The sequence below is a fragment of the Agelaius tricolor genome, unplaced genomic scaffold (assembly GCF_023055355.1).
Source record: "Agelaius tricolor isolate 1412-34295 unplaced genomic scaffold, bAgeTri1.0.p SCAF_17, whole genome shotgun sequence".
NCBI lineage: Eukaryota > Metazoa > Chordata > Aves > Passeriformes > Icteridae > Agelaius > Agelaius tricolor.
The window spans coordinates 16,226,353-16,251,506 of record NW_027269277.1 but is presented as its reverse complement, the minus strand read 5'-3'; the positions used below and the strand labels follow the sequence as shown (position 1 = coordinate 16,251,506).

The window sequence follows — 25,154 nt, the reverse complement described above, 5'->3', positions numbered from 1 at the left end:
AAAAAAACACAGGTTCTGTCCTGGATGTTCCACTTTCAGTGCCATTGTGCCAGCAAAGTGAAGAGAAAATGTTGGAACCCAGGAAATTCCTCTGGCTGTCCTGGAGGACTTGAGACCTGCCTGGGGGGGCTCAGAGACCCTGGCACAGAGCCCAAGACACCTGACTTTGATCTTGACCCATGGAAAAACCAATTACCAACCATTATATGAAGAATTACAAGTCAAGAAAGTTTAAGTAGAATAATAGTTAGTTTGTCACAGGGCGAAAAATAGATTTTTGGGGTTTTTAGAATGGGGGTTCAGGGGGCAAGATGGAGGAATCTGGGCATGTCCAGCCTTTCTCCTTCTTCTTGGCCTCCATCTTCTGCTGTGATGGTGGCACTCACAGATTGGTTTAGAGTAGAAGCTCAGTGTATAACATAGGTGATGGGTATTGGGAAGTTATGGTAAATAATGTACACAGAGTTTTTAGTATAAAAAGATAACACGGCCTGAAGGTGGTCAGAGTGCCTCTGTCTGACCTGCTGAACAGACCTTGGCAGGCCAGAGAAAGAATTTTATAGATAAGAAACAATAAACAACCTTGAGAACAAAAACAGAAGAGTTCTGACTCCTTCTTCAAGTGCCAGGCTGGGAAAAGAGACTCTCTGACACATCTTGGGGTCACTGTGAACAGCAGAGATCCTGAGAAGAAAACACGAGGAGTTTGGAGTTTGGCTTCAAGACAGTTCTGCATAAGTTGCTGCAGGTGCCTGGGACTGATGAGCCAAAGGCTGTGACTGCTGGCTGATGATTTCTGGCAGCTTGGCTAATTTTTAGGTGCTCTTTAGGCTTTCTAAGGACTTGCCAGGGCTGCTGGGTGTGAATAGCCCATCAGAGCAATGAAGCAAAACACAGTGGCTCTCTGGCCATCAGCTGCCTTGCACAGGATAAGGGGCAGAGATGAGGATTTCTGCAATAAACCCTTGGATCCAAATGCTGCAGAGGCTGTGGTAATTGTCTGGGAAGGGAGAGACATTCCTTGTGGTTTGACATTTCATGTGTTACCTGTGAACCTGCTGACCTGTAGCTGGCTGAAGCTGCTGAACCAGACTCATCTCGCTGGAATGATGCAACTTTTCCTTTTTTTCTTTCATTCCGGGAGACTTAAAAACTCCTTCAGTTGTAGGTGGAGAAGTGGCAGATGAGGTTGCTTTTCCAGTGATTTGTTGATGGATTTCTTGTTTTATTGCTTGCTGGCTCAGCTAATAAAACAGGCTTTAGATTTAAAATGCAACTGCTGCATTCCCACACGTTGAGGGAGTCATGCAGCATCCATATAAAATTTTCTCCTTCCCTTGGCAGCACTTGCTCTTGTTGGCCATGGCCTGGAGATGGCAGGATTTGGTCAAGACCAGTCTCTGTTGCTGTCCTTGTCCCTTGTGAGGCTCTTTCAGGCTGCTCTGAATGGCACAAACCCACCAGATCCACCATCTGCAGTCCTTGGGGTCATTCAGCCTTATTCAGAGTGGCTGATGATCACAGCCAGCACTTGCAGACAGGACAGTGGAAGGAAAAGACTTCCCTGGGTTTTTTGGGTGGGTTCAGGATGCATCAGAAGGAGGGCACTGGTCAGAGGTGGGGTCCTTTGGAAAAGCCAACTTTGGGAACTCCCAGCTAAGAGCCTTTTGAAATAATAAAGCAATTAGTGAAGCAGATGAAAAACCACTGAGGTAAAAAGGAAAATTCTGGTGTGGGCTGCTGAGGGAGACTGGGGAAATGTCTCAACATTTCCCTGACACGAGTGACAGTGACAAAATGAGAAGCAAAAAGTCCATTGCAGTTGGAAAAGACACAGAAAGAATGGAAGACTAAGATCTGTGAGAATATGCTTGACAAGCTTGCCACCCAAGAGCTCCCCAAGTGGATTTTGAGCTGGCTGAAGAGAACATCACAAAAGAAATAGAACAGGAAGAGCAAGGTAGTCTAGTCCACACCAAGCTGCCAGGTTTTTATACCTGTGCTTCTTGAAATCCATATTGGAAAAGAGAGGCATCAGAGCAAATGAGCATTTTGTTCATGATGGCCTTTGAGTGTCCAGGAGAAAATAATTACAACTCTGTGCTTGTAGGCTTGTGAAAATCCCTGTCAGTCTTCAGTGAGCCTTGACTGAAGTCTAAAGGTCAGGTCTTCTTCTCTTTCATGTAAAACAGGTGCATTCAGTGCAGTGTGAAGGAGAGATCACCAAGTCAGACAGAGTGATTTGTCTGCAGAAGTTGCTTTGGGCACACAGTGGTTCTTGGCTCAGCTGAGAAAGCCAGGCTGGAGGCAGCTGTGAAGCAAGCAGGCCAGGCAGCATCCCCTCCATGCCCTCTTGGCCAAGTTCTCAGAGGACAGGGGGTTTCCATGGGCAGGGGTTCAGACAGGGCTGGCACACCCACTGCAGGCTGGGCCCTGGGGCACTGAATTGTCAGATGTTCCCAAACACTGGTGGAACTGGGGGTTAATGCCCTGCCCTGAGTGCTGCAGGGCCTCCAGGGCGTTTGGGCCACCCAGCTCTGCCCCACCAAAGTTATGGCAACTCTCCTGCTCTGCTTCTTGATTTAACTCCTCTGCTCTCTCTCGCGGGGTTGCCAGCGTTCCTGAACCCCCTGGGAGCTGCAGGTGAGGCTGGATGTGGCTCTGAAATCCCAGGGCTCCTTCCCTCACCTGGCAGAGCAGAACTCACAGGTGATGGGATGTGGCATTCACATTCTCTGAAAAAATCCCTTCACCCAGGGTTTTTCTCCTGGGAAGCTGAGGGGCCTCAGAGAAAAGGAAAACAATTCTGATCTCATTTGCTTCTCCTGTGTTGTTCTCATGTGGAATGTGTTTGGAGATTGTTTACCCACAGGTGATTGTTCCATTGCATTCTGCTGGGAGTTGTTTTCACTCTTTGGCCAATCAGGGTCAAGCTGTGTTGGGGCTCTGGAGAGAGCCAGGAGTTTTCATTATTATCTTTTCAGCATTCTGTAAGTATCCTTTCTGTATTCTTTAGTATAGTATAGTATTCTTTAATACAATATAGCACAATAAAGTAATAAATTAGCCTTCTGAGAACATGGAGTCAGATGCATCATTCCTCCTTCATCAGGGCACCCTGCAAATACAATACTGGGGAGGTTCCAGAGCAGCAGCTGGCCAGGGTTTGCTGCCTTGTCCCTGTGTGTGGCTGCCCCCTCTCACAGCAGCAGCTGCCACATGCAGCCACTGTCCCTGCAGCTGTGCCACCTCTGCCACCTCACAGCCACTCTGCTTTGTTTCCTCCACAGGGGTTTTTACAGCAATTTGTGAAGGGTTTGGTTTTGTCCACTGATTTTTATTATATCAAATTTTAAAAGAAAGTCCTCTTTCTTTTTTTTTTAATAGAAGCATTGAAAGTTTGTTTGCCTAAAAGAAATAACCTTTATTTTTATTTTCTTTCCTTTAAAAAAAAATATTCTTTGCTTTTAGCAAACAAAACCCAAAGCCTTTATTTTTTCAGGGTTTATTTTGCATTTGACTAAGCCTCAGTATTTTCTTTGAAGAATAACTTAGCTGAACATTTTTCTAGCCAAAGGAAAATATCTCAATAGAAGCTTCTCGACCTGAGTTTTGCACAAGCCACCTTCAGTCTGTGCAGTTGCCCTTTCCATCCACATGTTGCTCCTGCCATGGTTTGTTTGCTGTTTTGCTGAGCCATCAGAAGTCAGTCTATTTTTTTTTTTTCCTTACAAATACTTCCTTCAGAAGAGATTGTTTTAGACATCTCCTGGGAAGCTGTCTCTCCTGGCTCCCTCTCCCTGGCTGCACTCTTTGCAGTACTCCAGGAAGGAACACCAGCTCCCTTTTTTAGAGTCCTTTATCATGGATCCTTTTATGCCTGGCCCCATATTCTGCAGCTTTTAATGCTTTTTATGGCTGTGCCTCCATCACAAAGCTGCTTCCTGATGAGGTATCCTACTGGGATTTGGGGGATTTGGAAAGCACAAGTTGTCCTGCATGTCCCCATGTATCCTACAGGGATTTGGAAAGCACAGGTTGTCCTGCACACCCCCAGGTATCCTATTGGGATTTGGGGGATTTGGAAAGCACAGGTTGCCCTGCATGTCCCCATGTATCCTACAGGGATTTGGAAAGCACAGGTTGTCCTGCACACCCCCATGTATCCTATGGAGATTTGGGGGATTTGGAAAGCACAGGTTGTCCTGCACACCCCCAGGATATTCCAGTTCCTCACCTGCCTGCAGCATCCTCCACAGTGGAAGGAGGAGCCAGGGGAGGTGGGATGGGGTGTTCATGGTGCCCTGGTGGTTCATGGATCTGGACTTTAAACCATCTGCCAGCCCTCAGCTCCTTCCAGAGCAGCAGGCCTGTTCCCTGGGGGCTCCTGGAGCCCTTCCCCTCTGCCTGCCAGTGTGGTCCATGAGGTGTCCCCTGGCCCCAGAAGGGTGGGATTTGTGGGGTCCCTCATCGTGGGGAGGAAAGATGAATCTGACTCCATGTTCTTAGAAGGCTAATTTATATTATATTATATTATATTATATTATATTATATTATATTATATTATATTATATTATATTATATTACTAAAACTATACTAAAGAATAGAGAAAGGATACAGACAGAAGGTTTAACAGGATACTAATAAAAAACTCATGACTGTCTCATCAGAGTCTGACACAGCTGATGGTCATTAAGTTAAAACAATTGGAACTGGTCATTAAGTTAAAACAATTCACATGAAACCAATGAAACAATTCACCTGTTGGTAAACAATCTCAATACACATTCCAAAGCAGCAAAACACAGGAGAAGCAAATGAGATAATATTGTTTTCCTTTTTCTCTGAGAAGCTTCCCAGGTGAAGAATCCTGGGCAAGGAGATTTCTCAGAGAACATGATGGTAGACATAGGAGCTCTGCTCACAGCCCATGAGCACCCAGGACTCCTGGGCTCTGGCACATTTCCCCATTGCACTCAGTGGCTGAAGATGGACTTGCTCAATAGGGTTGAGCTCACAGCATGGAAAAGCTGCCAGATGTGCGTCCGTCTGTCCTCTGCACAGCTGGGGGCCTCCTGCCCCGAGGCTGGTGAGCAGCTGGAGCCTTTGGCAGCGCTGCTGGCTGCAGGAGGCTGTGGCAGAAGGGCCAGCCTATCCTGAGCAGCCCCTGTGCTTTGTCCTGCAGGCTGACCATCCACGCCGAGTGCCCCATGCACCTGGAGGACTTCCCCATGGACGTGCACGCCTGCCCCCTGAAATTTGGGAGCTGTAAGTACCCCCAGCACCTCTGCAAGGAGGGGCTACAGGGCTGGAGAGCAGTCCTTGGTGTGGCTGGTGTCACACAGAGTTTTAGTAACAATAATATTCATTTTTGCTGATGGTAATGTGACCAAATTGTTTTCCGGTGTCTCATACATGCAATTCATCACTGAGCGAGTCTGTGCTCAATTCAGCTTAAAAACATGGGTTAGACACCCATGGTTTTGCTGTAAATTTATTTAGAAAGCAGCCAGGTGGGAATCAGACTCTTCTACCAGGTAACAAGTGACAGGATGAGAGGAAATTACCTCAACTTGTGCCAAGAGACATTTAGATTGGATATTAGGAAAAACTTCTTCACTGTAAGGGTGGTCAAGCATTGGAACAGCAGCTCAGGGAGGTGGTGGAGTCACCATCCCTCAAAGTGCTCAAAAATGTGTCTTTTGGGCACTTGGGGACATGGGCTTGGCAGTGCTGGGTTAATGGTTGGACCCGATAATCTGAGAGGTCTTTTCTAACATTAATGATTCTATGATTACAAATCTGAGTTGTGCTTTTCCTTCATCACAAGGGGATGCTGGGATGCTGGAAGATTTGGGACAGCAGTGCTGGCTGCTGCTGGCTGTCCCATCCTGCCAGCCTGAGCACCTGGTGCCTCTGGCCCCATGCCCCAGTGGAGCTCACCAAGCCCCTGCTCCTCTTCAGTCTGCCAGGCAGGCTGCTCTCAGGTGAAAGGCTTGGAAGCTCTGGGAATCTCTGCCCCAGCAGCAAAAGATCCTGGTTTAGGGAAGGCTTTCAGGCTGCTGGTGAGTTGAAAGCTACTCCCAGACTTGCAGCTGCTCAGCTGCTTGGGCTCCCCATAGAATTCCCTTCTCTCTCCCATATGCAAGTTAAATTTAATTTGGTTCTGTTCCTAAAGTGAGTGGGAGCCAAACCCCAAGACCCTGGCTCACCATGATGTGAAAATAAACATCCTAGTCTGGCTCTGCCTGGGCTCTTTCCCACGTCCAATGGACTGAGCACCACTTTTAGTCTGTATTTGTGTTAGATGAGGGAGTTTCCCACCTCCAGCTAAAGAATGAGCCCACACCAGTGACCCCCAACCTTCCCAAAGTGACACTTTCTTCCTGTAGCCATTTGGGAGCTAACTGAGGACAAAGTTGAAAAGTTTGATTGGCAGGAGAGGAAATCATATTTATCATGTGCATCTGCTCTTCTGCCTCATGACAAACTGTAGCCATGAAAGTGGATTATTCAGAACTACTGAAATAAAGCTATTTCTTAGGCAGCACCTAATTAAATGTAGAACTCATTGCCACAAGACATCACTAGGGCCTTAGAGAAGGATGAATTATTAATGTTAATTGACCTTGTGAGGAGGGATATCAAATCTCATACCTCAGGCCTAAACTCTGGGATTATTACAAGACTTGCAGGAAGGCAGATTACTGCACATCTAATTGCTTATAATGTTTCTTGGTGAGGAAAAGAGATTAATGTGTGTGTTTCTGCTGGAACACCCTTTGGGCTTATTTTTTTACTGATTTGACCTCTGAATGATGAGAGTTTTGAGACAAGGAGCTCAGAAAGCTGCCCCTGGTTAACATTAATGTGACTTTTTCTAAAGCACTCACAGAGCATCAGAGCTCACCTCTCCTGTGCTGGAGTGGGATTAAACCAGTGATTTCACTAAAAAGCCATTGACAGCTGGAAGCTGCTCATTTTCAAGAAGCCTGAAGTGGGTCAGGTTTGCAATTAGAAGGACAAAGCCAGTGCCAGACCCACGCTGCCCAAAGGAATCTCTGTTTGCCTCACAGACCATTTTCTGCTGATCCCCTCAAATGATCAGCAGAGCCCTTCTGTCCCTGGGCCACCAGGGCAGTCCCCTGAGGGGGCAAGCAGGGAATTTGCAGGGGAATCAAGGGCATCAGGCACTCCAGAGAGCTTCAGCTGCCCACCTGCAGCATCCCATGGGCCAGGTGCAGTGAAGGGATGGCTCTGCCCATCCCCTGCTCCCTGAAGATGAATGTGCACTGCAGAGAGCTGTTCCTAAGCCATCACAGGACACTTGTACAGCAGCTATCTGAGACTAGAGGAGCAGGAGATGCTGCTGAATTTACCAGCTCCCCTAAATGTCCGGGAGCTGTCCCTGTTTGGATTGGATTTTGCATTGCAAACGAGGCATTGAGCTGAACCAAAGCAGCTGCCTGGCATTAAACTTGTTCCAAACACCCATGCCATGCCTGTGTGACATCAGATACCCTTCTGTCCCAGACAACCACACTGCTAGGAGCTATTTTTCTCCATAATGCCCAAAATTCCTGTTCATACCAACTATATATACATACACAGACTTGATATGGACAGGAATTGTGTGTATACATATATATGTACATATGTGTGTCTGTATATATATATATACACTATATATATATGTATATATATATGTATGTATGTATGTAATGTACAGACAACTGAATTATCAGGAATGATGGCACTGAAACTGTGGGCAAGTTCCTTTTCTAGGCTGGGTGTTGCCCTTCAGGTGGAAGAGCAGTGGCAGAGCTGCACAAAGCTCTGAAGGAGGATGGAGAGCTGCAGAAGCACATGGAGGGCTGGAAGGAGGGTTGGAAAAGCAGAGTGAGAGGTGCCCACCTGCACCACAAGAGCTTAGGCAGCACTCTGGCCTGCTGAGAAACCTTGGCTGATCACCAAAACCTCTCCAAGGCTTTGCACAGCCCTGCTTAATGTGGAGCAGGTTTGCCAAAGCCCAGAGTGCAGCAATAACTGTGGTTGTTTTGGAAAGATCACAGAAATGTGGTTTTTCTCAGGACACAATGTTCCACAGAGCAGCAGCTGAGATGTTTCTCCAGTAGATCTGACACATTGCTTGACCTGACCACAGCCAAAGAATTCCTTCAGGTCTTCACCAGGAGAAGGTGGTGGGGAAAAAATGAACCGAAGGCTTGGTTTAGTGGACTTTGTTCTTGCTTAAAAAGCTGGTGCAAACTTGGTATGGACAGGAATTTTGGGCATTATGGGGAGAAATAGCTCCCACCAGTCTGGAGAGACTCAATTTTTGGATAACCATAGGACTGGAAAAGCCAAGAGCACTCTTGAGAGGGGGGCTTGGTTGCAAACACAGGGAAAATGCTGCAGACAGGTAGAGATAATATAAAAGAAGGGCCTTATAAAATATGGTTTAGGCCCTGCTACTCTAGCTAAGCTAGCAGTAGATTGTAAGTCCCCATAAGGAAAAATAATCAGAATAAAGGCAGTAAACCCAACAGCCTGTTCTAGTAGAAAAATAAGTTTGCACCTGCATAACCAGTAAATCTGTCCCATGAGAGTCAGTGAAGAAAATATGTAAACAATCCCAGAATACAGAGATTTGATGGAAAGGTAAAATGCCAGTTATTAACCAATGAATTGGGTGCCAAGAAAACTACTAGTCAATTAGAGTTGAATACAAGGTCTGGAAAGACTATATAAAAATGAGTTATGTGAATAAAGAAGGGGCTTTTCCTGCATGAAGAAACTGAGTCCTGGCTGCCTATTAATGCAATAGGTAAAAGCCTTTAGGTGTGAGAGGACACCACCTCCAAATCTCAGAGCCTTGGAGAGGGTTGCCTTTGAGTGAGGGTAAAAACTTGGAACTTTTTAACCTAAAATTTAGCCCCATTTGCATTCAGCCTTTGCTGCCAGCAGGACTGTCCCTGTCCCTGGCATGGCAGGGCTGTGCTGTGCTGCTGGCCTGGATGCTGTCCCTGCTGGAGGCAGCCCTTGCAGAGTCAGCACGTCACAGGGACAGCCTGTCTGTCAGTGACAGAGCTCTGCCCCTCTGCAGCTCCCTTCCAAAAAGCCCATCTCCCTCCTGCTCCTTTGATTTAACAGTTGTTGATCTGCCTTGGTCTCTGGCCATGCTTGGCTGTGCTCAGCCATGTGGCTCTGAGAGATGCACAGCAAAGATTCATTTGGCTACGGGCTAATTTTGGTATATTTGAGGTCAGGCAGAAGCACAGAGCTCCTTCTTCTCCCTCCTCTGCAGATGCCTACACAAAGACAGAGGTGATCTACACCTGGACCCTGGGGAAGGATAAATCTGTGGAAGTAGCCAAGGGTGGATCTCGCCTGAACCAGTATGACCTGCTGGGCCACGTGGTTGGCACGGAGATGGTTCGATCCAGCACAGGTATTTGTGGGACCACCTTGGGCTCAGCTCCTGCTGCATGAGATGGGCTTGGAATCCACGATTTGGGATCATTATAGAGGCAGTCCAGGAGCACAGCACTTCCTAAGGCTGGAGGATACAGCTGGTGACATCTTCAGCAGTCACCAAGAGGCATGAAGAGGTTGTTGTTTCAGTGGTTTCCACTGAAAGTGTCCTGTTGCCCACAGTCCTTAGGAGAATGGATCTCAAGCATCTAAAAATGATCTGCTGTGTGGAAAATTTGCCCCACCTTGTCCAGCTGGTTTGTGCTGCTGAGGGTTCATTTGTCTTGGATTCCTTTCCAGCCCCTCAGGAAAGCACTGCAGGCAGGGGAGGCGAAGGCAACATAATGTTCAGTGTGCTTTTCACTGCATCTGCTTGCACAAATATTATCACAACTAATAGAAGATTATCCCAAACAAATGTTTCCTCTGATTAATGACCAATATTAATCATCTTTCTCTCCCATCTGCTGCTCCTCCCTTCCCCTCTGAATCCAGGTACTGATAGCTTCTGTTACCTCATGTGTGTCTCTCATAATCCTTCTTTTTTCCCTTTTATTTTTTCCCTCTGTATGCACCAGTAGTTCTCTCATTTGAGGATATTTCCTCTCTGGTGCACTTGATTTTAATAGTGTCTGTCTGTAACAATTCATTTCACCTCCCTTGGGGAAATGTGGGGAGCCCAGGGAACTAAATGTCATAATATCTGGCCCATCTCTCTACTTAAGTTGTAGTAAAATGTACAGATGAATAACCTGGAGTGGTGAGAAAGCTGCTAAAGGCTCCTGTGTGTAATGATTTAGCAGAGCCACGCTCACAAAGTAAAGGCACAGTAATCCAAGAAAATAGCCAAAGGGGAGGAATGGGACGTTGAGAGAAAATAGGGACAGCTTCCTTTCAGTTCACAGGTGGGACCTTTAACAACAGAACCTGCCTGGATTTTTGAGATGGTTACAGTGAGGGAAGGTGGGATATTTTCAGGATTGTCAGAGAAATTAAAATCCTGTGTCCTGCAATCCTATTAAAGCACTGTTAGGGTGTCTCCAGGCTTAAGGGATCTTACCCACAGTGTGGCTCCCTGGGATGGGAGCCAGGGTCAGGAGAGACCCCAGGGGCCCCTTGTGCCTGGGGCAAAGCAGTGAAAGATTTTATTGTCCACTTGCTGACACCGGCTCACCTTTGTCGCACACCTATTTTGTAGCTAATTAAAAGAAGACTCAGAGAAGTGTTTTGAAAGGACAGATGTGATGTGAGAGCCCCCTGGGCTGTGCTGGGGCACACACCTGGCACCTGTGTGCCTGCTGCACCCCTGCACCTGGTGAGACCCCATCTTGAGTGCTGTGTGCAGCTCTGGCCCCTCAGTTTGGGAAGGATGTTGAGGTGCTTGAGCACGTCCAGAGGGGGCAACAAGGCTGGTGAGGGGCTAGGAACACAAACCCTGTGAGGAATGTTTGAAGGAGCTGGGGTTGTTTAGCCTGGAGAAGAGGAGGTGACTTTAGAGGTGACCTTATTGCTCTCTACACTTTCCTGAAGGGAGGTTGCAGACAGGTGGGGTTGGTCTCTTCCACCAGGCAGCACTGACAGAACCAGAGGTCTGGTCTCAACCACCTCAGGGAAGGTATAGGCTGGATATCTTGAAGAAATTTTTCACCAAAAGAATAATAAAGTACTGGAATGCTCTTCCCAGGGAGGTGGTAGAATCACCATCTCTGGAAGTGTTTAAAAAAGACTGGACATGGCACTTGGTGCTATGGTTGAGGTGTGAGGGCATAGGCTGGGCTTGATGATCTTAGAGGTCTCTTCCAACCTCATTATTCTGTGACTCTGCACCCCTCCTTCCCACCAAAATCCCACTGAAAAGCTGGGAGTTTGTCCAGGGTGGATCTCTGGAGTGACCAGCTGGCCCTGGGCTGGCTCAGCATCGCTCCCTGGCTGTCTCTGCAGGGGAATACGTCGTCATGACCACGCACTTCCACCTCAAGAGGAAGATTGGGTACTTTGTGATCCAGACCTACCTGCCCTGCATCATGACTGTCATCCTGTCCCAGGTTTCCTTCTGGCTCAACAGGGAGTCCGTCCCTGCCCGCACGGTTTTTGGTGAGTCTGGAGCACAGGGCTTCCCCTCAGCATGGGGTGCTGGGGAAGATGGAACAGGAGAGCCTTATAAATGTGATTGCCTGGCAAAAGATTTTGAGAATATAGAAACTATAAGTGAGATTGAAATGAAAGCAAGCTTTGAGATCCCTCAGTTACTGAACAACTGGAAAACAATGGCATGGCCAGCTGAAGGTGATCCCCTTTTGATGGAACAACACCCTCTGCTTGCAGACAGGCCCAAGGGTTGGAGCAGACCCTGCCAGCTTGGCAGAAGGGGCCCAAAGAGGAGTTTTTAGGGTTTAAAATGTAACACAGTATGGTAATGTAATGATTCTTATAGGCTGTATGTAAATGCTGCAGGATTTGTATATTGTACTAGATTGGTTAGTGAGAATCAGAATATTCAGCGCAGTAGAAGATTTATGGTATTGGAATGGGAGCTTCTCTCTCTTTTACTCTTTCATCCTCTCTCTTTTACTCTTTTACTCTCTCTCACCCTCTTTACCACACTCTTGCCTTCTTTCTCTTTCCCACTCTCTTTCCCTCTCTCTCCCTCTCTGGGGCCTGCTCTGAGCTGTGGCTGGAGCTCCCAGCAGGGCCCTGCACCCAGGCCCTTTGCAATAAATGCAATAAACCACAAGTTCCACGACCTGGCTTCAGAGATCTCTGTCTCTGTCCATCCTGACCGTCCTATCCCTGCCACTCCTACAATGGGGACAAAGGGAAATAGGAAGGGAAACACATTGAGCATCAGGGCTGCTCTGTGCCAGCCCTGAGCAGCATTTCTAAGCTGCTGGCCATTCCCCAGGATAGCTTTCAGTGTCCTCCCAGTGAGCCTGTTCCACCCCCAAATCACTGCAAAAATACTCCTGGCCATGGCTCTGCTACAAGCCCAGCCATAAATATTAACAGTAATCAAGGTATTGATCATCTAATTATATGCATTTGGCTGTGTCTGCTTATCTGTGTTGGCTCTGGAGCAGAGCAGAGGATGGGGACACGGGGAGGCATTTAAAGCCCTACCTTTGAAATTGCTAATGTGCCCCTGGTCACAGCTCCACATAACAAGTTCCTGGGCTGAGGCAGCATAACTGCATGGTGAATATAGTGTTATTATTTCCTTCAGCTGCTTTCAGATCCTCTCACCCAAGCAAAGTGCCAGGCTGGCACTGCACATATATTAATAGCTTTTACAAGCATTTAATAACAGAATTGCTTTGTGATTTCCTGTCAAGACCTTTAGTTCAGGATCTACACAGGCACGCTCCCAGAGCAGGTGTGATGCTGCAGGATTGTATATCCTGGATGTAACACTGCCCTGCAGGTTCCATTTAACAGAGAGGATATTGGACAAAGGTCCCCAAGCAGAGAGGGGATATGTGGTATCATATGTGATTCCCTCCTGTGTTACCCTGAGAATTGCAGTGAAATAAGTTTCCTCAAGCAGCAGCTCAGATAGAGCAGGCAAGAGCTGACTGAAAAATTAAAACCTACCTGTGTGACAAATGTCTTTGCTCCCAAATTGCCTTGCTTTCCTATTAAGAAAATAATGAGAACTCAAATTGTTTATTCCTTTTTTTTCCCCTGCCCCTCAGAAAGTATTGTCAACAATATTGAATTGAAACTCTTAAATTACCAGGAGTATGGCTTAAGGGAACTGAAAATTAGTCAATATTTTTATAATGTTTTTAATGCATTTTTAATTGAAAAGCACATTATTGGGGAAAATGGATGGTAATGGTTGCTTGCTTTAATGAAAAAAGCTTTAAAAGACACTTTGCAACAGATCATTTGTTTAAGATAAATCATTGTGACATTTATTCTGGCAGCTTGGGCCGCTGACAGCAGGACCCAGGATCCCAGGTGTCCATCCATGCAGGTCACAAGACAGTATTTCTAAAACCCTGAGAGCTGTGTTGGATGAGTGACCAGTTTCTGATCCTCCCTGAGGTTCACGACCATCCAGCTGTTCTTTTCACCGTCATTTTATTATTTTCATTCTGTTGCAAAAGCAACTAGAGGCTTCTCCATGACATATTCTACATGAGCTGGGTGTAGCATCCTGCTCCTCACCCTACCAGCAGGTGAGGAATGCAGTGCAGGAGCCTCCCTGTGAGCCAGGGCTCTTATGGAGAGCAGAGGTCTAATCACTGCAGTTTGGGGAAGGTTATGAAGGTCATCTTCATCCTAATGAAGATGTTTGCCATTGATTGTACTCAAAACTGAACCAGAATAATTCCTGAGCCACCTGAAATTTGAGCCACCTGAAACTGGCCCTGAAATTTGAGCCACCTGAAATTTGAGCAGGGGTTGGACAAACTGTTGCCAGAGCAGCTGTGGCTGCCCCATCCCTGGAAGTGCTCAGGGCCAGGCTGGAGGGGACTTTGAGCAATCAGGGACAGTGAAAAGTGTCCCTGCTTGTGGCAGGGGTGGAACCAGGTGCTCTCTAAGGTCCTTTCCAGCCCAGGCTATTGTAAATCAAAGGTGACTCCGACGAAAGGGAGAGAGAATGATGCATCTGACTCCATCATCAGAACGCTAATTAATTACTTTATTATCCTATACTGTGTGCATTGTATCTAAACTGAATCTGCCATGCACTCACTCTTGCTCACAACTGCACAGAACTGCCCTCATCTCTGATTCTCTTGTGACTGTCCTGTGACAGTCCAACACACACACACACACACACACACACACCTGGCCCTGATAGGCCAAGGGAACAAAACATCCTCACTTTGGGTAAACAATCTCCATATTGCATTCTACTTTAGCACAACACAGGCACAGCAAGCTAGATAAGAATTGTGTTTTCCTTCTTCTCTGCTTCTCTCTGTTCAGAGGGCATGTGAATCCCACACCAGGCCATCCTGTGATTTTTAGGCTCTGTGAACCTGAGTTCAGTTATTCTCTGAGTTGCACTAAGGGCTCGTTCTGGATAATCCTCCCCTACCTACAGCGGGAGGGAGGAGGTGGCTCCTCCTTTCCCACAGAGGGAGCAGCAGCAGTTTTGGGAGAAGCAGGTGCAAGAGCACCATCTCACCCCTGTGATCTCATCCCTGTCCCCCCCAGGTGTCACCACGGTGCTCACCATGACCACACTAAGCATCAGCGCCAGAAACTCCTTGCCCAAGGTGGCGTACGCGACGGCCATGGACTGGTTCATAGCCGTCTGTTACGCCTTCGTGTTTTCTGCGCTGATCGAGTTCGCCACCGTCAACTACTTCACCAAGCGCAGCTGGGCCTGGGATGGCAAGAAGGTGCTGGAGGCCCAGGAGATGAAGGTCAGCCAGGGCTGGGGGAGGCGGGGGGAAGAAGCGCTGCCCGAGGGAGCTGTGCCAGCACAGCAGTGGGTAACGTGCAGCCCCGCAGCACTCGGGGGCTGGATGGTACTCACTGCCTGCCCAGCCCAGCTCCTGACTGCAGCGCTTCTTGAGGGCTGGGAGGAATGGCCTGGGGCTGGTCAGGGTGCTGAGCTGGAGGGGAACACCCAGGCATGGCTGCTGGCTCTTCCCTCTGTCCTCTGGATGGCTGTTTGCCAGGGGAACATCTGTGCTTTGGGTTTGCTCCGCTGGTGGTTTTGTGTCTCCTTCCTTTTCTTTCCAACCCAAACCTAACCCTCCCAAACCAATGAACCAACCCAACCCAGCCCTCCAACCCCATTCCTTGTTGCTAGCATGCCAAAAAAACCCCAAACATGCTGCAGGACACCCCCTGAGCCCTGTCCCCTGGCCAGCTCTGACACTGGTGCCATTGCCCACAGCTGCCAGCAGCTGCTGCTCTGTGAGCTGGGCACAGAGGGTGGGTGGGAAGCCAGCAATCCCAAATGCCAACTGGCAGCAGATTAATGCCTGGCATCACCCACATTTCCCCCCCCCCCCTCACTGGGGATCAGCCTCTCTGGCAGCTTCATCCTGACAGGCTCTGCTGCCCCTGCTCGTGCCCCCCTCCCTCTGAACTGATTTAATCTTGGCTGTGCAGAGAAATCGCTTACTGTAGCATGCTGCTCCTTGTTTATATTTATTGAATCAATTTGAAAATCAGCTTTGTCCTTGTTCTTGGTTCTGGAGCCTTTATATTTTTCTCCTTTGCATTTTAATGTGTTGTTGGAAATTGTTGTGGGGCTGTATGTTAAACACCTGACAGAACTGCAGCAACTTTTGGGAAGACAGCAGCCAGTCATCTCTCTGCTGTGGAGGTCAAAGAAGGTGAACAGAGCCATCACTGGGTGTTGGATGCCTCTCTCTTGTCTTTCTTGGACTCTGTCTATCTGTTTGCTTTTGCAGCTGTGGTCTGAGCAACAGACTCATGGCAGAAAACGTCCAGAGGGGGTCAGGGGATGGCCTCCACTTCCACCACAAGCAATGATGCCAACCTGACCTCTAGAGATGAGAGAAGCCTTTCCTGAGTGATTGGCACGAGTGAAGAGTCAGGACAGGTCCTCAAAGCTGTGGTGTCCCTTTCAGGGATGGGCAAATCAGCACAAAGTCAGGATTCACACAGCCTTGGGCAATTATGTGAACTGGGTGGAAAAAGCAGTCAAGGCTCAAAAGCTGCAGTTTATCTTAGAAGCAGCGTGTTCCTCAATTTATTCACTGACCCAGCACCACAAGACTAACAGTGCTGAAACAATAGGCTAAGAGCATGCAGAATGTTCCTGCACATGATGATCAAACAGGAAAACAAAGCAGGACCAGGAATGTTTCAGAGGGGGAGCTCTCCGTGCCTTTGCTGCAATTGTATCAGCCTGGAGAATCAGGAAGGGCTCCAAATCTGAGGATGCTTTTTCAAGCTATCTCTGGTCTTTACTGAAGAAGCAAACTCACCCCCAGTCTCTGCAGCTCAGGAGAGCTCCCTGAAGAGTGATGGGCTTTCAGGGAGCTTAGGAATACAATGTGTCAACATGTTTGCTTTTCATCTTTATTCCAATGAGTATTTCCAAGCAGGGAATTTGCTACGCAATGGAGGTGCCTCATTGGCTCAGTTTCAGCCTTTAATTAGCTCTTCTTGAAACAATTGACAAGCCAGGTGGTGGAAACCACAAAAGGAAGAAGAGGCAGAAGAATAACTACTGGCATTTTAAAGGGTTTGTATCAAGGGTAAAACTGCCAGTGAGAAGCCCAGGCTGAGCCCTGGTCTCTGGAGATCCTTCTCCCCAGCCAAAAGCAATGTTCTTTATTGGTGTGATGGCAAGCATGAAAAAAATCACTGTAGGCAGCAGCAATGCTTCCCATCCCACTCGGACACAATCAGTGCTGTGGAAAAGCTGCTGGTTGCTGGCAGTGTGTTTATTCTTTATTTCTCCCCCTCAGCCAAACCATTGGTTTAGATGGGAGCACCTGGGGTTTTTTCAGGTAGAATCTAAAATGCTGGGCTGATCTTGGTGAGTTGCTGGTCTCTGCATCATAAAATCATGATGGTGTTCTGGCTGTAGCCACAGCTGGTTCCAGCTGGGAGCTACTATGAACATTCTCTGCAGTTCTCCAATGAAAAGCAGCAGATATCACCATGGATGTCACTAAAAATTTTCTTTAGCCTGCACTCTGTTAATGTTTTACTTATGTTTTTTGGACCCAAAGATTTTTTCCAGGCCTTTCCAGCCTGCCATCAGTAATTGCTAATTGTAGATGAAAAGTTTATTTTCTTTTTGTATGGTAGAGTGGCTGCAACCAGCCTAAAGGTGCAGATCAAATTGAAGAGAGGTATTTGGGTCCAAAGAGGAAAACTTGTTAGGAAAGGAAAGGTGACTTTTAAAAACAAAATATCACCAGGAGGAAGGTGTGAAACGGCAGAGAGGTGTGAGATGCCAAAGAGATTGAAAGGTGAGTGGGTTCAGTAGCCAGCAAAGCTCCTGACCTCCATCATCCTCAAAATACCTTGCAAAAAGCATCCACTTCAGGACAGAAGGGCTGTGTCTGGACAGAGAGACCCATCCACCATCCCAGCCACAAGCATGGCCACCTCAAGGTAATTTCTGGAGTGGCTGTGACAGTGAGGATCCAAGGAGAGGACAAGCAACGGTGGCTTTGCTGCTGGGAAACTGCAAGGATGACATTTACCAGTGAGTTTACCACAAAAAGTGTTGTCTGCTTCTCAGGATGGAAGATGCTTTGGATTCTTGGAAGATAATTAAACCCACTTCTGCCTGCAATGCCAGGTCTGTGCGTAAAAGCTGATCTAGCTCTGTGTCTGTGCCTGAATGGCATTACCCTGAAATTCAAGAAGCCACAAAACAGTACAAGCATCTGCAGCCAGATACAGAAAAGCAGAAGGTGCTTTGGATAGAGCAATAATCCTGGATCTCTGTTTTTGTCATAAGACAATAGCTCTTCAGTGCATGGTGAGGTTAGGTCCTTTAATGTACTTTTAATGTACTTTTTACAAAGAAAAACATGCATGAGGTGCTTTTTCTACTGCCTGGGCAAAGCCTGGCTTTTTGTGCAACCCACTCAATTCTCCACTTTGCCCTTTGATCCAGCTCCCTTGGGAATAATTTTTCTTTTTCCTTTGTTTCTTTCCATTTGTGGCATCTTTGTCCCAGTCCTAGAGGAACTCAAACCAGCCTTGACAGGCCACTGTTTTCAACCAGGTTGAAGTCTTCAGGGCTCAGGATGGTTCAGACCCTTCTCCTTTTTGTCTGCCTCACTATGGTCAATGTTTTTACTGGGATTTTCCATGCTGGTCATGCTCTGCCACCCATGTGTCCTTTGTTCTTGGCACTTGCAATCTCCATGATTTCCATGAGGATCCCAGAGGCCTTTTCCAACCTAATGGATTCTGTGATAACACTGCCAGTGATTTATGTCCTCAGCACCTTCAGCACAGTCCATGAATCATTCTTCAGCAGCATTTCACCCTCTTTTCTCTCATCACTGTGTGGTGTGTTGGGCTGATCATTTAATTCATCCAGCCTCTCTGTCTGCTGATCCAGGGAGTGTAAGATCACTGGGACCAGTCCCATATAATCTGAATTACCAAGTCTCTGGCAGGCTGTAGGAGGAATTTTGGCTTGGTGTGGGGAAGGAGTGATACCTGTGCTGCAACAGCAACTGCAGCTGCTGGGCTTTGAGTTCTGGGATGCAGGTATGCCAGAGACTGGACCTGCTTGGGGTCATTAATGTGACTTTCCTCTAGAATGACAAGTGGCAAATACTCGGATTTCCTGAGTTCTGCAGATACTGGTGACTTTCAGAGTTGCCTGTCAGAGTCATGGTGCTTCCAGTCCGAATTTTCTGCTGCCAAGGAGCAGGTACAGAGAACTAAATCTCAAGCAAATCATAGACAGAAGCAGTAGTTCCCATAATTTAGGTGTTCTGTTGTCAGTTCTTCCACAGAGAGGCTCGAAAACAAGAATATTTAGCCAAAAATACTATTATTTTCCAGTGTGTGTGTTGTTGAACAACTTGTCAGGCTGCACTATCTAGGGAACAGATTTATCTCTACACCACATTCTACAGCTTTTCCCTCAGGAGACCAGCACAAGGACATCTTTGTGCAGCAATTCAGTCTCCCTGGGCCTCAATGGGACCATAAGTGCAGGAATTGCTTTGCAAAATAGAGGTTTTAAATAGGACAAGTTTTCAAAGCAAATGTGGGGGTTTCTCCTGTTTATCCACTCTCTCCTTCTGTTCCAGGAGGATGTGGAATTGCTCACAGATGAAGGTGCAGGGTGAAGGCTGGGAGCTACTTTGCAGCTAACAGCAACAAGCACATTTTGCTTTGTTTGAGTGTCAAAACCTTGCCTGGAAAACTCATTTATAAAGCCCAGCAACCAGGCTGAACCATTTCTCTGACATCTCAGGGGCAGGACACATGGACAGCACATGCATGGGGTAGGCAGAGTGGGTGCTCTGGGTGCCCCAGCTCTGAGCAGGGTGAGGACTCCATGGACAGCTGGGAAAAGCCCCTGGATGAAGGTTCCAAGCTTGAACATCCTGATCTGAGGTCCAGGGAGGCCCAAATTAGTGCTGGGGGGCTCTGGATCACACTGTTGGGAGCAGCAGCTCGCTGTCACCACCCTCAGCACCCAGATTTACCTGCCTTTACTCCATTTCAGCTGTTTTCATATGGGTCCACTTTCCAAACTCTGGGGCAGGAAAGTTGTCCAGGTTGAAAATGTCATGTCACTGGTATTCATCTTATTCCTCTAATGAATAACATGGCTGATTAATACTAAGATAATCACAGTGCACTGCCAATCATGCTCTGTGAACAACAATCTGTTTTTCATTTCATTACTGATTTTTAATTATTTTATTGCCTCCTGTAGCTGTGTTAATAAGTAATCATACTTAAGCATATTTAAGTGTTTTAATAGGTGAAGCATCTTTAGCCCTTTAATTGCTTTTTGTCAGTTCTTTAGCAGGAAAAGTTCATCTGCTGTGCAGAGGGAACACCTTGACATAGCTCTAATGACTGCAGAATCAGACCCAGTTAATTGTTAAAGACCATCAAACACAGTGAATATGGTCCAAACAGTGGTTTAGTCTGGTCTGGAGCCTGAAGACATCTAGACCTTCTCCTAAAAAGTTAATTTCTGTAATTGATGACATTATTAAAAGGCTGCCTGGCTGTGGTGTTATTGGAGAGGGGTTTAAAGATTGCACAGAAGTCTGCTTGTAGTGTCCCTCTGAAAATCCCTGTGGAAAATTCATTTCCTAAGGTAACCAGGAATATCCATGGTGACTGTAGACACATTTAACATGGAATGCAGCACTGAAAGCCAAAGCCTTCTCTCCTCCTGAAGTGCTTCCCTCATAGGAACGTGCATGACCGTGCCTAGCAACACTGGGAAATGCCTGGATGAGCCTCACCTTGTGTTTCAATTGCTTTGGAACAGAGAAAAACTCATCCAAAGGCACACCTTGTTCTGAGTTTAGAGAGCAGAGTCCCACCATGAGGCACTGCTGGGTCTGGTGCTGGCTCCTGGTGTAGCAGGGAGCACCTGTGGGGTACCTGAGTGCAGATTTCATTCAGTGGCCTTCTCCCTGTAGCCTTGGGTTGCTTTATAAAGCACAGTGCAGCTGGACTGGGTGCCTGGCAGCAGCAGGAAGATACCAGAGAGGGGCCAACCCCTGTCATGACCCCCTAGGTCCATCTTCCTGCCCACCCATCCTCATGAACACTGAACTGTGTGTCCCAGCATTCACCCTCATCCTTCAGTGCATCCCATCTGACACACAAGGGCCTCTTGTGCCATTGTCTCTGCAGTTTGTCCTCAGTGCAGCACACATGCTGTCCCCCAGAGCCCTGTGGGAGGGATTCCCTCACCTCCCATGATTTTCAGCATCCCTTGGGTAGGAAGGCAGGAGGAAAGGCTTCCCTCTGCCCTGCAGTGCTGTGCTGAGCATTCCACAAATCCTGCTTGGTGTAAATGCCTCCCATCTGTTCTGTACCTGACCTGGGTGGGTCACGAGGTGCTCTAAAGGGTTCCAGAAACAATTTGAACATCATTGTGTTAAATCATAAGGTGCTCCTGTGAGGAACTCAGGGCATTGAAATATGGTGCAAAAATACTGCAATGCTGTTGCCCATACTCTTAATATGGCTTTTTGCCACCAAAAAAATAAAATCAAGCTGTAATCCTGTGTGCTGTGTCCTCCTCTCACCTGACCCAGGAAGCAGCCAGCCAAGCAGAAAATGCAGTTCTTCCCCAAGGATGAGCACACGGGGTGTCATTCCTTTTTGCATTCTCCTTTCACAAGGTGCATTCCTCCCTTCCTGGCCTCCTGCTCCTCACACCCTTCTCCACCTCCTCACCTGGACGAGCAGGTAAACTCAGAGGACAGAACATTCTCCGTGCCCTTCTCTGCCACTTCACCTCTGTTTGTTTGTTGTTTGTTTTTTCCTTTTCTCCCCTCCCACCTCCCCTAGAAAAAAGAGCCGGTGGCGCTGGCCAAGAAAACCAACAACACCTACAACATCGTTGGCACCACCTACGCCCTGAACATCTCCAAGGAGCCCGGCCTGCCCACCATCTCCAAGAGTGCAGCTGCCACAGCCACTGCCACCAGCGTGCCCCCCAAGCTGCCCCGCCTGGAGGAGAAGCTCCCCGAGAGCAAGAAGACCTACAACAGCGTCAGCAAGGTAGACAAGATGTCCCGCATCGTCTTCCCAGTGCTCTTTGCCATTTTCAACCTGGTCTACTGGGCCACCTATGTGAACCGGGAGTCAGCTATCAAGGGAATGATCCCCAAACAGTAAAACAGGTCACACAAACCTTCCATCTGTCAGCATCATCCCAGCAGGAATTCTCCAGGGCTTTCTTCTTTTCTTGTTTTGTTTAATTATTATTGTTCATTTGGTATTATGATTATGGTTATTATTATTATTATTATTATTATGTCACTCTTTTATAATGTAAACAAAACTGTGATTTTAATTTAATCCCATATATACTTTGGTTTCGTTTACTTTGATGATGAAAGCTAAAAAAAAAAAAATAATAAGGGATCATAACAAGTTGTGCCTCTAACATCTTAAGTCTGCTGTCACCCATCTGACCAAGTCCCCCTGTGCTGCCATCTCTCCTCTGCCACCTCCTGTGGTCCCCATGGTCTTCATGCCTCTGCCATTCCATGCTGTCCCCAGGGGCTGCTCCTCCTGTGAGATGGGCTGCCCTGGCACGGGGGATGCTCCTGGACACCTGGCTGCAGGCTGTGTCACTCGCTCAGCCAGGCTCCTCGTCAGTGCCTGGCACTTCCTGCTGGCTCCTGCACCTGGGCTGTGAGTGCAGGTGAGCTGGTCACCTATGGGGACAGGGGAGCAGCCTGGCATGGGCCAGCTGGGGCAATCCTACCACTGCTGTGGTCCCCAGAGCCTTTGGTGGCAGCATCTTGTAGGGACTGCAGGTCTTCTTCCTCTCTGTCTTCACCAAACCCTGCTGGTTTTGTCTCTCCAGCCCAGAAAGGCCCTGGCTGGCTGGCATCCTGCACTCTTGGGGCAGTTTGTGTTAGCAGCAAGTGTGGTTCCCCCCAGAGAAATCATTTTTCTCAGTCAGGAAGTCCAGGCAGAAGCTTTACAAAGCCTTGGAGGAGATGGCAGCTGTGGGGCTGCATGCACCCAGCATCAGGCCTGGCAACCACAGAGCTCCTGCTCAGGTGGATGGTCTGGCACTTTCTCTTATGGCCCCATCCACTCATCCTTCCTAGCAGATCCTCTATCCCAGGCCTCCTTCCAGCCTCCCCTTCACCTTCCTGTGGTTGCCCAGCAGCCCTCCTTGGTGTCTCACACCTGGGTTTAGGCAGGGCAGCTCCCTCCCCTCGGCTCTGATGGGGAGGAGCCCAGCCTGGGGCAGCCCAGCTCATGGCAAATCCCTGCTCTGGTGCAGGATGTTCCCTGTGGGACCTGCCACAGGGATGAGCCAGGGGATGGGCCAAGGCTCTCCCTGCCCCTGGTGAGCTGGAGCACCCCCAGCCCCACAGGAAAACAGCAGGAGGGGCTCTTTGGAAGAGCAGGGTGACACTGTGTCCCACAGAGCCACCTGAGCCAGCTGCCATCCCACAGAGCAGCTGAGGCAAGGCCCAGTCTAACCCTGCACCCTCCTGCAAGGAAAGCCCTCCAGTGCCTTGGAGAGAGGCTTTTTCTCCCTTCCTGACCACCACAGTGCACCCAAACCAGTGTTTGTCCCTTTCCCAGCAGCAGCACAAAGTGGGGCCAGCCAAGCCATCTGTCCATGGGCACACTGTCCTCCTGCAAGGAGGGACATCCTGTGCCTGGTGATTCCTTGGGGTGGCTCGGTCCTGCTGCCACAGAGGGGTGCACCCCCTCTTCCTTGGGCCTCCCTCTGCCCCCCAGAGCTGCCCCCAGTGTGTTTTGGGCTCATGCAGCCCAGCCAAGCCCCCAGCACCCCCAGGGTGATGCCTTCAGCATTGCTTTGAGCCCCTGTGCCAGGCTCAGCTTCCCCTGCCCCTGCAGGAGCAGGACTGAGCACAAGGCACAGGCTTTTCCCCACCTGGAATATCCATGGGGGTGTCAGGATGGAGTGAGGAAGGCCAGGGCACTCTGTCCTGCAGTGGGTGGCACTGGTGCATGTCCTGCCTGTCCCTTACCAACCTCATGGCTCAGCAGCAGTGCAGTCACTCCCCCTGCCCACAGCTGAGATTTGCAGAGGAGTTTGGAGATGTTTAGCCCAGTTAAGGGTGTTGAGTCCACAAGCACATCCACGTGGCTGGCAACACTGGGGAGGAGGAACTAGAAACCCCCTCAAACTGCTGCTAAGGAAAGCAGCTCTGTCCACATCCTCTCTCACAGCTCCTGCACCCCAAGCCATGTCATTTCTACAGTGCCTTTCATCCCAGGGGCTCCCTGCTGGCTGGGAGGACCAGGAGCTCTCCCACTGTCTGCAGCATCAGGCTGGGGGAGCAGAGGGGAGGGGGCAGCATCCCCAGCCCTTCTGCTGGGCAGGGAGGACATCCTGGCTCCTTTGGCACCTGGTTCTGCCTGCTGGGCCTGCAGCCACCCCACTATGACCCCCCAGCTGCCCCATCCCTGCCTGGATGTGTCCCCAAGCCCCTCAACCCTCCAGGCAACCCCAACACTCCCCCAGCAGTGACTTCCCTTCCTGCCACCCTTCTGCTCCCTGGGCTCTGCACTGGGAAGGGCTGCAGCTCCCTGGTTGGGAAACATTTTCTTAAATAAGCCAGATGAAAAGTGTCTCATGAAGCATTCATGTCACTATAATCCTCAGGCCTAAGTGAATGGAATAGAAACTCTACAACAAGCAAAGCCAACACAATAAAATGGTCACAAAGAGAATGTTGTGTTTGCTAATGGAATTACAGCAAGTTTAAATGCTGCATCCAATGACTTAGCTGACTTAGCTGGCCCTGCTGCAGAGGTGGTTTCCTCTGGTAGCCTGGGAATGCCCCAAAATCCTTTTTCCCCAAGAGTCTGTCAGTGCCTGCTTTGTAGAGCTCTCCATCGATTGTCACAGAATCACAGAATTAATTAGGTTGGAAAGACCTTTAGGATCATCTAGTCCAACCTATGACCTAACATCTCCTCATCAACTAAACCATGGCACTGAGTGCCACATCCAGGCTTTTTTTAAATGTCCAGGGATGGTGGCTCCACCACCTCCCTGGGCAGATGATTCCAGTGCCCCATCACTCTTTCTGTGAAGAATTTCTTTCTAACATCTAACCTAAACTTCCCCTGGTGCAGCTCGAGGCTGTGTGCTCTGGTTGTGTCAGTGCTGCTGGAGAAAGAGCCCAGCCCCAGCTGAGCACAGGCACCTTTCAGGAGCTGTGAGAGTGATGGGGGCAGCCCTGAGTCTCCTTTGCTCCAGGCTGAGCATCCCCAGCTCCCTCAGGGGTTCCTCACTCACAGGGTTTGTGTGTTCCCAGCCCCTCTCCAGCCTCGTTGCCTCCTCTGGACACATTCAGGAATCTCCGAGTCCTTCCCAAGCTGAGGGGCCAGAGCTGGGCACATTCAGGTGTCAGCTCTTCCCATCAGCCCCAAGCACCCTGGGGCTGCCTTTGCTGCCTGCCCAGGGCTCAGTGCTGTGGGGTGATGCCCAGGAGAGGGGCTGGACACAGCACTGGGGCAGCTCCTGAGCCTCCTCCCTCCCTCCTTCCTGCAGTGA

At 48.7% G+C, this 25,154-nt stretch overlaps 1 protein-coding gene across 4 annotated transcripts in view; it reads left to right on the top strand.

Annotated features, from left to right (window-relative positions):
- LOC139597390 (gamma-aminobutyric acid receptor subunit alpha-3-like) overlaps positions 1–22,043 on the top strand; it is a 116,756-nt gene extending 94,713 nt beyond the window's left edge. For all 4 annotated transcript variants that reach the window (XM_071442695.1, XM_071442697.1, XM_071442696.1 and 1 more), the window contains exons 6-10: positions 5,187–5,269; positions 9,309–9,452; positions 11,417–11,569; positions 14,642–14,853; positions 21,443–22,043. In XM_071442695.1, the coding sequence (XP_071298796.1) occupies positions 5,187–5,269; positions 9,309–9,452; positions 11,417–11,569; positions 14,642–14,853; positions 21,443–21,772 (922 nt within the window). In that variant the 3' untranslated portion in view covers positions 21,773–22,043. The remainder of the gene's footprint in view (positions 1–5,186; positions 5,270–9,308; positions 9,453–11,416; positions 11,570–14,641; positions 14,854–21,442) is intronic.
- Positions 22,044–25,154: the final 3,111 nt, after the last annotated feature.